Here is a 14,346-nt window from a genome sequence, read left to right on the forward strand (position 1 = left end):
AGTCATAAAACCATAAACCATCTATAATGCCATTCCAACATTCAAAGTGGTAATATTCATATATCAAAGCTGAGGTGCTGTTAGCTTCCAACTTTTTTAGGATGGCATTCATCTTTATGACAAAAATAATTATGGAATGCTAACCTGCAGTGACTTCAAGCTCACGGAGAAAAAAGTATCACATCTCCCATCTCCAGCCCCACCAAATTTAAAAAGCTAAGCTTGTGATCTCAAAAATGAAGAGCAAAATATGCATACATCATAGGCTTTTATCTCTCTGGTGACTTTTTTTTCTTGTGCAAGTATGCAGGACAAAAAAACACTCCCAAAATATGGCAATTGCTCAGAGATCCAATTTTAGCCTGTCCTTTCTCCTCTGCAAATCTCCTCCTTCATGCCATCACATGCTGGTTAGCCATCATTCCCACAATTAGTTATCGTTTGCACTACAGTAGTGCTGACATACCAAATTAATTTGCACCAGGTAGACACTGCGCAAATTCCAAATAGAGAGCGTGTACCAGCCCCAGCAGCAGAAAATCACATCGATGTAACAGAGGAGGGAAAAAAGGACAAGTTCATATTTTTTTGGGTGTAAGACCCAAGTGCAGAAATAGTGAGCAACCTGCCCAAGGTGACATAGGGGGTGTGGGGAAGCTTCCTGTAGGAAAAGGAGAAATGGCCCCATTTTTTTATTGATTTTTTTTTTTCCAAGGCTCCGTGTCAGGCGTACTGTGTTCCTGCCTGGGCTCGGCAGTCCTGGGTTTGTGCCTCTGCAACTGCACAGCATAAAAATATTAACAGGATGAGAAGAGTCTCTTCACTCTCCCACACTGGCATGTGAAAGCCATTGTTTATTTATGGTAAAATTGAACCATTTCCTGAAGGTCAAGAGTTTTAAAAGTAACTCTCAGAAATAAGAGTTTTGATACACTCTGAGACAGGATATCCTGGAGAGCGGTCATGTTTGCTTTTTCTTCCCAGTTTTGTCCAGTTAGTCATGAACAAGCACATACCTCGCTGCTGTTACTGACCATTACTGTATTGAACAAGGCACTGAGAAAAATATACAACTGTATTGGGGTCACTAAAAAAATATATATAATGCAAAGCTACCGAAACATCATTTGCTATGACCATGTGCAAATGCCAGCATTTTCATGGTAACCAGGATGAGTCTTGTGGAGACCTAATGAGGAAGACTAACTTTTTTCATCATTTGCACAAAATACAATGTCTGCATTTGTTGGGAACACATTAAAAAAAAAAGAATATTGCCATCAAGGAAAAAGCTACTGGCATCAACCGAAAAGGCAGATTCTGATACTGTCATAGACATACCAGCATCAAGCCGCTTTACGTGGAAAAGGACATGCACTTGTGAAGCCAAACTTACCGAGTGAAATTCCGTCCTACAGCAGCACGATGGCAGGGGTCAGAGGCTGGGACCTTGTCCCTGCCCTGTTCTCTGTACTGCAGGGCAGGAGCTGTAACAAACTAATGCAAATGGTGTGATGGTAATGAATAACCACAGCGTATACTCGCCCAACTAACCCTGCAAGCACCGAAACAAACACTTTCACATTAAGGTGTCAAATGAAACTGTCTTCAGCCACGAGACCTTTAAAAACGCTGGTGTCGTGGTTCAGCCCCAGGCAGCAGCTCAGCACCACGCAGCCGCTCGCTCACTGCCCCTGCCCCGATGGGATGGGGGAGAGAATCGGAGGAGTGAGAAACACTCCTGGGTTGAGATAAGAGCAGTTTAATAATTGAAATAAAGTAAAATAGTAATGATAATAGTTACAGTATAATAATGATAATAATAACAATATCCAAAGCAAGTGATGCCCAATGCAGTTGCTCCCCACCCGCCGACCGATGCCCAGCCAGTTCCCAGCAGCGATCGCTGCTCCCCGGCCAACCCCCCCAGTTTCTATACTGCCCATGACGCCGTATGGTATGGAATGGCCCTTGGGGCAGTTGGGGTCAGCTCTCCTGGCTGTGCCCCCTCCCAGCTTCTTGTGCCCCTGGCAGAGCATGGGAAGCTGGAAAGCCCTTGCCTGGCATAAGCAGCGCTGAGCAACAACTAAAAACATCAGTGTGTTATCAGCATTCTTCTCATCCTAAATCCAAACCACAGCACTGTGCCTGCTACTAGGAAGAAAATTAACTCTATCCCAGCCGAAACCAGGACAGCTGGGTTTTGGAATGCACAATGACCATATCCATCTAAAATACAAGGCATTTTACATAAATAAGTCAAATAATTGAATATGGCTTAGCAAAATATCCACATTGGGCTAGTGACCAAAACACCTAGTTTTCATTTTAAGGCTGTAGCACCTATGGTATTGTTAATTAAGCGGTGTTACAGGCTCAGAGGTACGGACTGGGTGAGACTGGGTGACAGGCAAACAGCACACGCAAGGCAGCCAGAGCTTGCACTGTGCCAAAACGCCCGACTTCATTCTGAGAACGTAGTGAAGATAAATGTAACTCATTTCCTTAACACAAGCACGTAAATGACACCTTGTTTGTTGATCATAAGGAGTGATTTGTAAAGTTCAAATACCCAAATATGCAAATTGACACAATGCTTTACATGCAAAAGAGCAATCTCAACTAGCAGCCACGGAGCAGACCTGAACCTGCTGTATATCTCATTCTCATGCACACCTTCTTCCTATGCTGGAAAAATGCACTGTGCAGAGACAACAGTGCCTCACAAAGCACTTGGGCATCAGAAGCAACAGTTTGGTGGGAGAAATTTAGAAAAATGCCAGCTTGATGCAAAAAGGGAGAAACTGCAGGGGCTTTTTGAAGTGCTTAGCGGCCTGGTACTTGGGTGGCATCAATTTGAAATGGAGATTGTGCTCTGACACTGTGGCTTGCCCAGCTGCTGGCGGTTAGAAGCACCCATGAGAAAGCCGGTTACATTAATGTACGTATTGGCAGATAGGCAAAGAAAAAAATAGATGACAATCCACGTTTGCAAGGGGGAAAAGAAGAACAATTTTTTTGTTGTTGTTTATAAGTATCTTTTCATAGACCAATTACATCAATTCCACCCACATGGGTCATTTGTCTTCTTTCGTTTAAGGTCGTTTAAAGTAATCAACAGGATCTCCATGCATCAGTTAGCATACTTCATTATGTTCAGCAATCAGGATTTGGCCTTAAATTGCTCCATAAGCTCCTCCAGTCAGTTTTCCTACGTTGCTTCAAGTGACTGACAGGAAGCTCATTTATAAATGGACATGATGAGATCACGTAACCAAAGATAAGAGAGAATATAAATAGGGTATTGAGTAAAGTTTGTTTTCTTCCGAGCATGCTATTTTATTAAAAGATATAGAAATACAGCACTTTTCATTCTCTTGCACATCTCCAGGGCAGACAATGCGACAGCAGGCAGAGTCCAGCACTCAGGGCTAGCCCACACTCGGCACGACTTCTGATGCCAAACCATGAAACTGAGTCAATAACGAGCGGTCAAATAGCTTCTCCCCTTGACTTAAACACCGCTTCTTCACATTGTGGTGCGCTCCAGCCAGCACCAATTGCTGCCTAATTAAGTGAATGACTTCACATCCTTCCTGACATGCCATGGTGTCTTGCACGACAACAATTTTACCATATTTTGAATGCAAAAATGAATTTAAAACTGAGGAACATGAAATGAAGTGGCATTTCACAGGATGAACTTCGCCAGGCATCACTAAGCAGCAGAAAATATGCTCGTGACTGTGATGCTCCGATCGTCCAGGAAGCTAACAAGATTCACATTGCCAGCAGGAAGGAATAATTTGCAGGCCTGGCTAAAACTAAAAAGCAAAAAGACCAGCAGAGTCAAACACATCCCCTGTCATAACAAAGGGAAACCAAGAAGCCAGGTTCTTTTATCCAAAATACGTAGAAGTACAGCAAAAGCCCTTACGACTTCAAACCGAGACCATGTGACATCTCTGACACATTTCCAGTTAGAGGGGAATGTTACCACAACTGCCATTCAGTGGCTTCAAGAAAATCCTTAGCAGAAACGGTGGGACTCAATTCAAAATTAAGACAGCTAAATTTATAGCCTGAAAGGAGATGTCTGTATGTGAACTGTATGCCTAACCTCCCAGCGCAGTCAGCTGAGCTCTGGCTGGTACGCCTGATGCGTCGATGGGTTTTCCAAACCCGTGCAGGGATGCGCCGTTCGGAGACGCCCCGTGGCTGTGCGCTGCAGACCGTGCTGAGAAAGACCCACCAAGCTCTGCAGATGGGCACGAGCGTGAAGACCTGGCATGGAAAAGGAGCTCCATCGAGGGGGCTCCTACCAAAATATTTCATGACTCCAGGTCTTTGTTTACTGTAAAAATATTCTAAAACAGCACTCCAGAGGATTATCAATGAAATTGGCAGCAAAGAAGAGCAAATACCACTAAAGGGCAATGGTTTTTCACCCAATGGTAATTTTTACTTGTACATATTCCCCCTTTCCCCCTGTATTTTGAATCAGGTCGCGATCCATTTATTCTTTTAATTCATTTTATGATTTCTACTTGAAAACAAAGTAAACAAAACCCCACAACATGTATAACCATCATCTACTTGCTAGTGTGCTTTTTATTTAAAAAAAAAGAAAAAATAGCAGTGGGGGGACTGAAATCACTCTAGAATAATGCTTGCTCCTGTATTTACATCTCTGTGTTTAACAATAAATTTACACACATATCCTTGTAGACCTTCAGCTCATCCAAGTGTCATGCTACTAATTACGATGCAGTCGCTGCTAATGAAGATACAGAGCCAAGCGCAGTGGCCTGGGCTCCTCGTGGAGCTCCCAGCTGTGGTTTTGAAATGCCAGTGATGCTATGGGCCCCAAATTGAGATACGGTGGGCTAAAAGAGGCAGTAGGCACAAACCACAGAAATCAATGAGGATGCTTTCTGGGAAGAAAAATCTGTTAGTGCACATAGCTGCTGTGAGGTGCTCAAGGGTTGCCATAGAGATTCACTGGATTCATTTGACCGACCATAAGAAGCGAACACAAAATACTCTTACCGTTAATATGCTGAACATCTGATCAAAAGCCCATTGAAGATGCTCAGTAGCTTTCTGTTGACTTCAATGAGTTGTGGATGGTGTCTGGAGAGCAGCACTTGATAGCTCATTTCTTATCGCATTGAGCCCTTTTATGTCCTCTGAAAGGTTCACACTGAAGACTTTGAGAAGATAGGTCTCAGTTGATCAAGCTTTTAAGATATGCTTAATTTTAAGCACAATCAACCCAATGACTTCAAATCCAGTAGGGTATTAGAAGAAAAAGTCTTTCTATCACCACAAAGGCAGAAAAATTCCCCCTGGATCTGAAACCGAACATGGAAATGAAGTCTGGTACAGCTGCACCATTTCTTCAGTCAACAAGCTACCTTCTCGGTTTGGTTATGCTCACTAACCATCGCTCGGCTTGTTTTCTTAAAAAAATGTAATGCCATACCATTTCACTCTTAAAAATAAATTTCAATATAGTGAAACATTCTGTCAGACTAATAAAAAGCGTATCTTTGACATTTTTTTATCTTTTTCCAAACTCTTTAAATGTTTAAGCAGACAGCTCATCAATGACATATTGCATAAACGCTTCACTGTTAGAAGTAATTTTTCATGATGAATCTTTAAAGTGCCAGAATATCTGATAAGTTAAATTTTGATTTTCTTTATATGACAAATGCTTAATAGTTGTCTTAGAGTCTTTCTGCACTATGATTTTTATCTGTATTTTATTACAGTAATAATAACATCTAATATACTCCCTCATATCTGTCTTGTTCTTTCTTAAGGTCAAAATTATATCCAGAGCTAAAAGCAACAAAGACTTCTCCTTTCTTCCTCTCAGTATTTTAAGGCAATAAATTACCATCTACAGGCAAATAATAGCAAATTAGGAAATCTAAACGTGAGAGATACATATACTTTAATATACACTTAGTAATCAGAAAACCAAGTATTGGTATGTCATTACAACGACTAATTTTCAGTCTCACAAGTGAATTAGGTGCTATTACATCAGGTTATTTAATTGCCTTTCTTGCCAATAATCTGTGGAGAAGAAAAAAAAATGTTAATCCCTCCTCCTGTCTTCAGGCAGATTTCACTCGTTCATATTTTATTGGATTTGTTCTTTTCATTTTCCCCTAGCGGTGAACCTTAGCTGCCTCCTTCACAGGTACAGGTCATTTTTAGGGAGCAGAGGAGCAGCAGGCAGCGTGCAATACCGTGCCGGGCCCTTTGCAAGGTGCTCTTCCAGGGGTGAGGATGGGCATGCAGCACACGCTCCTGCAGCTGCAGGGCAGCGTGGGCCCGACCCCAGGGCTCGGGACAGGCTGGCTGCTAAAAACAGTGACTGCTGAGCTCAAAGGTGACTTTCACAGCCCAGCCCATTAGTGGATACGTATATCCAAAGCCTCTAAAGGTAGATACAGGTTAGAGCAAAGTAGGGTAAAAATTCCCTACGAATTCAAGGATTCTGCATGTCCTTTAAATGCATTTTAATGTCTTTTACCAAAGGGTGCATCATCAAAAAAGAAGAAAATACATAGTATGACTAGCTCAAGATTGAATAAGCTGTAGCAGCTGCATTTTGAAAGTGCAGGTGATAAGGCTGCCTCTGGCTCAGCCTTGTTGGGGAACGAGCATTTCTCCCAGCCCCAGGACGCCGCGCTGGCTGCAGAGAGCACCCTTCTCTGCCCCAACACCTCCGAAACGCTTCCCAAATCCATCAGCCACCACACTGCTTATGCAGGATGGCTTGATGAAGATAGCTTCTTATTTTTCAGATGGAGAAATTGAGTAGAAATGAAGTGACTTATCTAAGGTCACAGACTGAATTACTATCGAAGGCCGAGACCGGTGGAGGCATTCCCGGCTTCCCAACTTGCTCCTCAACCCCTAGACAAAGCGTTGCTCTTCCCACTCTCTAAACTTGTTTAGCCTTTCTCTTAGGTTAGCCGAGAAAAATAGCAAAGAAAGTCAACAAAATATATTTTCACGGAGTAATGAATCCCTGTTCTCCAGAAAGGAACATAATTCATTGCAGCACATCAATTATGCCGTAGGCTAGCATTCCTACAGGCATTCCTGTTGTCCTCTTTGCACTGAGAAAAGGCACCTAATGTCACGTTTCCAGTTTTTGTCAGCATAAAAATTAATGTGCTCAGCAATGGCACCCTTAGATCCTTATTTTCTGACAGAGATCACTAAGGTTACTCTCTGTTCTTCCCAAAATAAAGCCACCTTTAAAGTTCAGAGAAGAACTTAGCATTTCATGTCAAAGGCAGCATAAGCGCCGTGAGGTTTCAGTGGGTGATGATGGCAAGATCGGGCCACCGGTGACAGAACTACCTCTGTAAGGCAGCCAGATAATCTGCATTTTCCAGGTTTGCTCGGTGTGATTTAGGTGAGTGCGAGACTTACGGCTCTTGGTGGCCTCCTCGTACCATCGTTTTGTATATGCATATCTCTCAAGGTGGAGTGGCTTGTCAGGGAATGACTAAATCATAAATAATGGGCTTTTTCCTGTAGCCAAGAAGCTATATTTCTTGCAGCCCATAGTTTCAAAAAAAGGGGATGAAGGTCTGTGCAAGCAGGATACTGGCACTCTATCCCTTCTGAACACACCCTGCTCAAAGGCAATTGCCAAATCACTAAACGAGTTGGCCATATACCTGTAAAATAAATGGAAAGGGAGAGGCTGATTTTCAAAGCTGCGCACATAGGTCTGTTGGCTTACAGACAACCTTGTTTATCATAGGTTACCAAGGCAGAAATGTATTTGATTATGTAGAAAAATGTTAAATAAAATAGATGTGAAAGCCCAAGACAAAGATAAATCTGGACTTGTTTCGTTTTTTTTTTTCTTCCCTGAAAAAAATAAGTTTGGTGGTGATATAAGCTGTAAGGAGCGGGCCAGAGCCACTCCAGGTAGCTGCACTGCGACAAAACACCTCCACCTCCCTGAATACAGATGTGCACAGATGCAGAATGCACGCATTATGCCTGCACATGGGCATAATTAAATCCATGTTACCTTTTTTCCTTAAATACTGTTGGGGCCCCGCACTCAGGACCTGTGTTTAGCAGGTCAATACCTCTTGGCAGCACTTACCCGCACGCTCAGCAGTCACAGGCCAGGGGTTTTTCCTAGCCATTCAGTTTTATGTGGCCAAAGGCATTAAAATGCTGCTTCTTGGGCAGTTCTGGACAGAACTAGAGAGTGTTTGAGTTGGAAAATTGCATTTGGAGGACATCTGCCATGGTTGAAATCACAGCAGCCAAGAACGAAACAGGGCAAATGCCCTGCTGCAGTGAAACTCCTGCGTGCCACCCCGTTCGCTGGTCTGGGCTTCCTCCCATCCAAACATTACACGAGTCACAGTGCGTGAGAACAATAATTACCTAGCATTTCTTTATATATTTTTAGAGGTCTCTAGGTGTCACTTGGCTAAGAGCTGCAAGAGCTAAGCAACAGACACCAACAGTACCTCAAAGGACTGTAAGTGTTTAAGCAGCTTTAAAAAATACTGTGCTTTAAACATTTCAGCGTGGATAAATGCAGACAGGAGTGAGTTTGATCTCCTCAAATCAGCCAGAAATTAGCCAGCTGCGGTCCAGAAACTCAGTACCTCACTAGCACAGTTCCGTGCTCGAGTCGCTTTTCTCCGTGGGCTCAGGGATGCAAGGCACAGGAACGGGCATCGTGGCGGGAATGATGCCAGCTGGCCTTATTCTAGGTCTAAAGATGATCTCCTGGGTTATGATATTTAGTACGGAAATATTAGAAAGCATCCGTATACTGATTTATTATTATCTTAGCTTTGAATTCAAAATGCATTGCATGGACACTTCGCAACATTTTCAAGCCAACATCACAGCTTGTTACACTGCATTTGGAGGAAACAGCCGCAAGGTAAAATTCACACATATGTAACTCAGCAGATGACCTTTCCTACATACCACATTTACATATTTTCAGACCAAATGACTTTTTTTTTTTTTTTTAACAGGAAATTTAAAAAAACCCCATTGTTAATTACTGCGCCACAACTGTAGCAGACGAGCAGAAAACGCATTGGGCACATTTCATCAGATGTGTGTTGCCTCTGTAAGTGAATTAATTGAGGCAAAGGGAGCTGCACTGATACAGGGGCCTTAGAGTGATGTCCCAGGACTCTTCTGGAAATCAGACGACGCATCTCAAGAGATTATTTCCTGCTAAAGTCATTTTAAATAACTGTTAAAAAGAAACTAGAAGTTACAAGTAGAGCCTGATTCTGCTTTTCAGCAGTGGCCCATCATATCTTTGGAAATCTGAAATTAAATGTACTTTAGATCTGTATTAATATTGCCAGAGCAGTTGTCTTCAAGTAAATGCGATTTGGGACAGGAAAGTGCAGGCATGCCTTGCCTTGCCGGTGGGTTTGCCTCTGCGGCAGAGAGGAGGGATGTCAGGAATAATACCGCCAGTCCTGCCGACAGGCTGCACGCACACAGCTATTCAAAGCACAGGACTATTTTTGTATTAATCAACGGCAAGCTGATTAAATCTGTAGCTGTACAAAGAAGGGGAATTAAGCAAATGAAAACATTCATTTCAATACAAAACTTTATGATACTGTAACTTCGGAAACAAAGCCCTTTCTGAGCGATCCCATCTGCTCCGCTTGGCTTGGGCGCTTTGAAATAAACATCTGTTTACATGACGAAGACACGGCTACATTTGCCTCTGTTGGGTTTATCATAGAAAAGCATTAAAATGATTTTAAGCGCAAAGTTAAACATCAGATGCTAAAAACGAGAGTGTGGTTTTGAACATTTGTTTATGACTTTGCCCTTCGAAATGAAGTTTTTTTAATTCCTGATCCAACACCGTTGCGAAAGGACCTTTTATTGAAAGGCATCTCCAGGTAAGGCTTTAAAAAAGCCAGTTCTTCATTCCTGCCCACCTTGGCTAAGCAGTTATTCAGCAGGACGAGGCAGTAATCAGATTTTCCATACAGCTGGCAATTCAAATAAAAAGGATTGCTGCTCTGAAGATAAAAAGAAGAAGAAAAAAAGAGAGAGATAAGAAAAGGTAAAATTATGGACTTGTGTATTTGCCAGGACTTGTTCAGTATAAAAAGCAAAGCAGAAACACAAAAACAACTTATGCTTAGAATGACAAGGATGAACTGTTATTTGCTAAGGATTCATCATATTCAAAATCAGATTGTTTTGTAGCTTTCTAGAAGACTTAACTGTGGTATTTCTGGTGTAAAATACTGATACTGTTACAATTATGTTTACGGTATGAAATGAATTGTTCTCTGTGATGCTGACCAGTTGTGACACGTAACACAGTCTCCCTAAAGCAGCGTGCATGCTTATTGCTGTAAAATAAGATTTTTTTTGCAGTTAACAATGAAAGAACATCTTGTTATCACTTGTGTGAAGTCATGTAGTTTAAATGACAGAGAAGAGAACATGAAAATACCTGTAAAGCAGAAATTTGGGGGAGGAAGCTTCCTAGTAGTTATGACTAGTTATGGTAGTAGTTATGACTAAGTTTAATAATGTCAAAATAGTAATGGGAATTTTAAAGAGCCTGGATTAAAATCCATGTAGGTTTATGTACACGATCCTTTTCCTTACACTTTAAAGCATAAAAATGTAAATGACATTAAAAAGTTTTACAAATTTCAAGTGCATTTAAATTAACACTGCATTTAAAAGGAAACATTTCCTGGCATGTCTATAGTTGTTCTGTGCATCGTTCACCACGGTTTACCAGCTTGCTGATTATCTATCTAAAAGAAACACTCTGCCATCATTTCTAAAGCTGTCTCTGTTGCATTCTTGCTCGGGGAATGGTTGCATGCAAAGACATGGGGTTAACACCTGCCTTCCCTGGAACTGATGGTAAAATTGCCATTAGCTTCACTAAGATTAGTTTTAATTCAGTATGCTGTTACTTTTATTAGTACTGTTTAGAACTTAAACATTTTTTTCTGCGCATATAAAAGGTAGATTAATGATTCTTTCTGCAAGCAGGAGCATGCACCGAGTCTGAGGCAGCTGAGCAGGCACGCAGCTCACTAACCACGCAGCCTTCTTTTGCCACTGACTGTGGGTTTTTTCCCCCAGACTGAAGTTTCTCCCTAACAAGAAGAAATATTTTCTGCCAGAAACACAGAGAAATTCCCCTTTGAATTTTTAGCTGCTAGCTTGCAACCTATACAGAGACTTATACTACTGAATAGATGACTGTTATTTTGACACGCAAGATATTCATGGAAATAATTAAACTCCTTTTACCTATTCTATCATTGCCATAAAGAGATCCATTAAGAAATGTGGATAGCCAGATCAAGCCGTGTCTAAACCATCCATGATCAGAAACAAAAGATGATTCAGCATTTACAGAAGTAAAGCATACAGAGGAACCGGGCAGTGGATAGATTAAGGCTAACGGGAACTTCAATAAAATAAACAGCTGCACGAGCAGCAACCATTTCTGCTAGTGACCGATCACCTTAATGAAAAGATAATGATGCCAAACACACCAGAGGAAACAAAGAAATCTGAACCATGGCTCCAAGAGCTGATTTTACAGCAGTAAAGAAACAGGGAGTCTAAAGAAGACTTTGTCCAAAGCAGGAAAATTGAACATCATTAGAAATAAAATATCTCATTCCATGTTGGCAAAGTCTTAAACAGTGTATGCATAGTTTGACCAGCAATCTGTCATGGTAACCTGGTCGAGATCAGAAACCAAAAGGATATTAGCATTATTTAAGTAATCTGCTCACTTTGGTTTTATAGGCTGTTCTACTTTCTTTCATAGTTCAATCAAATTTGTGTTACTGATTCTATGCAATAATTTTCCATAACTTTATATAAGAATTCCTCCTTTACCTACACACTAACAGTGACAAATAAATTTACTGGTTTATAAACTAGCTAGCAATAAGTGAAATTAATACATATATCTTACTGTACCTATTTGGTATAGACAAGGAATTTAGACGAAATGGAGAGGACGTTGATGTTTTTCTCTTTTCCATACAATATTTCAACTTCAACAAAAGCTCCCCACACTCTACATTAAATATGCAGTAGATTTCTCACATGATTTTTTTAGAGGTTTGCCTATTTTATTAGTAACTAAAGCAAAAATTGAGCTATACTCCAGGAAAATTAGGCAATAATATTTAGCCAATAGCTTTAATAGAAGAAACTTCTTTCATTTTATAAAAAAAACCACAACAACAAAGAAACAAGCAAACAAAAAAAACAATTTAAATAAAATAGCTATTTAAAAGAAATGAAGCATCTGATCTTCAAGTAAGTAGGGAGCATGACTTACCGTGGAAGGGACAACTGGGTAACCCGAGCACACAAACGTCATTGAGATCCAAAGAATGAAGACAAAGTTTAACCTGCATAGACTTCAAAGAACAACTGAGATCAGTCAAAATTAAAAAAAAAATCAAGCAAAACTACATGCATACACGTAAACACACAAACAGAATATTTTCTCCCCATACAAAGTAATCTGCAGTGCCTTTACCTGGTCATTTTTTACTCAGGAGTGTATATGTATGTACATGCAGTTATACTACCAAGTTCCTCACATATCCTTTCACTTCTTTCTTAGATGACCATTTTATACCAGAGTTCAGGAGTGAAAATGTCATCAAAGCTGATTTTATTATGACTAATTGGTCCTTGTTTGGCCTTTTCTTCTTGTTAAATGGGAAAATGGCAAGAAGACACATTCAGCTGCCATTATGAAACTACCAATTGATCTCATTTAAAGTGTTCCATTAAAATGTCTCTCAAGTGGGTTTACTGTTAAGTCTGTATCATCACAGCAAATATGGTCAAAGGTCTGAAGATTTCAAAACACATTTCAAGAATGCCTTACCATTTCCAATAGATCATGTTAAGACCCTGTAAAGCCTGGCTGCAAGGGAAAAACAGTAAAAGTGCACTTTAAGTAGTTCCTCAAAGAATCTTATTATACTCAGAGCAGCTACATAGAACAATACGTAACAATATATATAGCTTTTTCTTTTTCTTCCCCCCTTTTTTTTTACATGCTTGTTTTAATGCACCCGATGTGTAAGTGTTTTTCTTAAAACTTCAGTTATTTGGACATTAATTTCCTCTCTTGCATGCAGACGTAACAGCCTATGTTAAGTTTATCCAATCAAATCTTCTGTAGGATTATTAAATTCTGTTAACCTCCATCAATGGAGCAAATGTTTAATGTCTAAAAGCACCATTTGTTACTGCAACAAATTTAATTGGGCAACATTTAATTTAATTGCACAACATTTTAGGGGATCCTGTGGTTTATTTAAACAGAGTACTGTAAAAGCAGCAAGAGTCCCACAAAGTCTGTGAATGTTAGACTACACAGGCAAGGGAATGCTGAAAAACATTAAATTTAATTCTTTTTTCTTAGAATGAAAACGCTAAGGATCTTTTTTTGACAGTCACCCAGCATTAGACGTGCATGCCAGTGACTCAGCAGCCTCTAATGTCGCATTCCCTTCAGTGGTTACACTGAAAAATCAGCGTACAAGGGCTCCAGAAGGGAACTCTGTGTGAGCCTTTGGGGAGACCTGAGCTGTTATAAATTACGGCAACTTTAACTGGAACATTCAGTCTCCTGATGTAGATGCGTTTAATTCCAGAAGGTAGAAAGCAGTAAGGTCTTCACATAAGGCCAGAAGAAATACCGTGGCAAGTAAGAGCCTTTAACAGTTTTTATAGAAAAACACATAATTTGATCTCAGATGGTGGTTGAATATTTTTTAATCACCACTGTACATGCCAGTGCTGATCATGTCAATGGTTGATATAATCCAATGACTCTTAAATTCCTTAAAAAATGTACGTGCTTGTAGTTGCTGGTGAAGTACTTCAGGATTCTTCAGGACCAACAGGACTATAGAAATGTAAGATGAAATTAGCCTCATTTAAACACCACAGTAAGCAATCCATTTATAAAACCCTTCAAGAGAACATTTGACTATTTGCATATTCAGTATGTGTCCTCTTATTCAGAGAGAAAATCCTTTCATTTGAATTGAACATCCTGTTCCGACTCGTACAGGACCTCCAACTCCAACTGATAAGCGGATTAGCCCGTGTTTCTGCTGCAATGAAAAGCACGTCGGGTTGGATTCTGCTTGAGCATAGTTTAGTGTCAGCTTTCATTGTATCTGCATTTAGTTTAAATCTGTTTTAATACAAAATTAACCTTCACAAAACATTATTTGTGGAAGACGAGGAGCAAGAAAAGCCTTGTCATTA

The 14,346-nt window shown here is 40.5% G+C and overlaps 1 protein-coding gene across 1 annotated transcript; it reads right to left on the reverse strand.

Moving 5' to 3' along the window:
- Positions 1-9,863: 9,863 nt before the first annotated feature.
- Positions 9,864-12,472, reverse strand: NPS (neuropeptide S). Its single transcript, XM_075717987.1, has 2 exons — positions 12,389-12,472; positions 9,864-10,073 (listed from the first exon to the last, which is right to left on the reverse strand). Exons 1-2 carry the CDS (start codon positions 12,428-12,430, stop codon positions 9,864-9,866), a joined length of 252 nt encoding a protein of 83 aa, XP_075574102.1. The 5' UTR covers positions 12,431-12,472.
- Positions 12,473-14,346: the final 1,874 nt, after the last annotated feature.

The sequence above is a fragment of the Pelecanus crispus genome, chromosome 10, assembly GCF_030463565.1.
Source record: "Pelecanus crispus isolate bPelCri1 chromosome 10, bPelCri1.pri, whole genome shotgun sequence".
Taxonomy (NCBI): domain Eukaryota; kingdom Metazoa; phylum Chordata; class Aves; order Pelecaniformes; family Pelecanidae; genus Pelecanus; species Pelecanus crispus.

Coding starts and splice junctions, on each gene's coding strand:
- NPS (XM_075717987.1), bottom strand. CDS start 12,430: ATGACGTTTGTGTGCTCGGGTTACCCAGTTGTCCCTTCCACG. Junction 10,074..12,388: donor ACCCAGTTGTCCCTTCCACG/GTAAGTCATGCT, acceptor TTTTATCTTCAG/AGCAGCAATCCTTTTTATTT.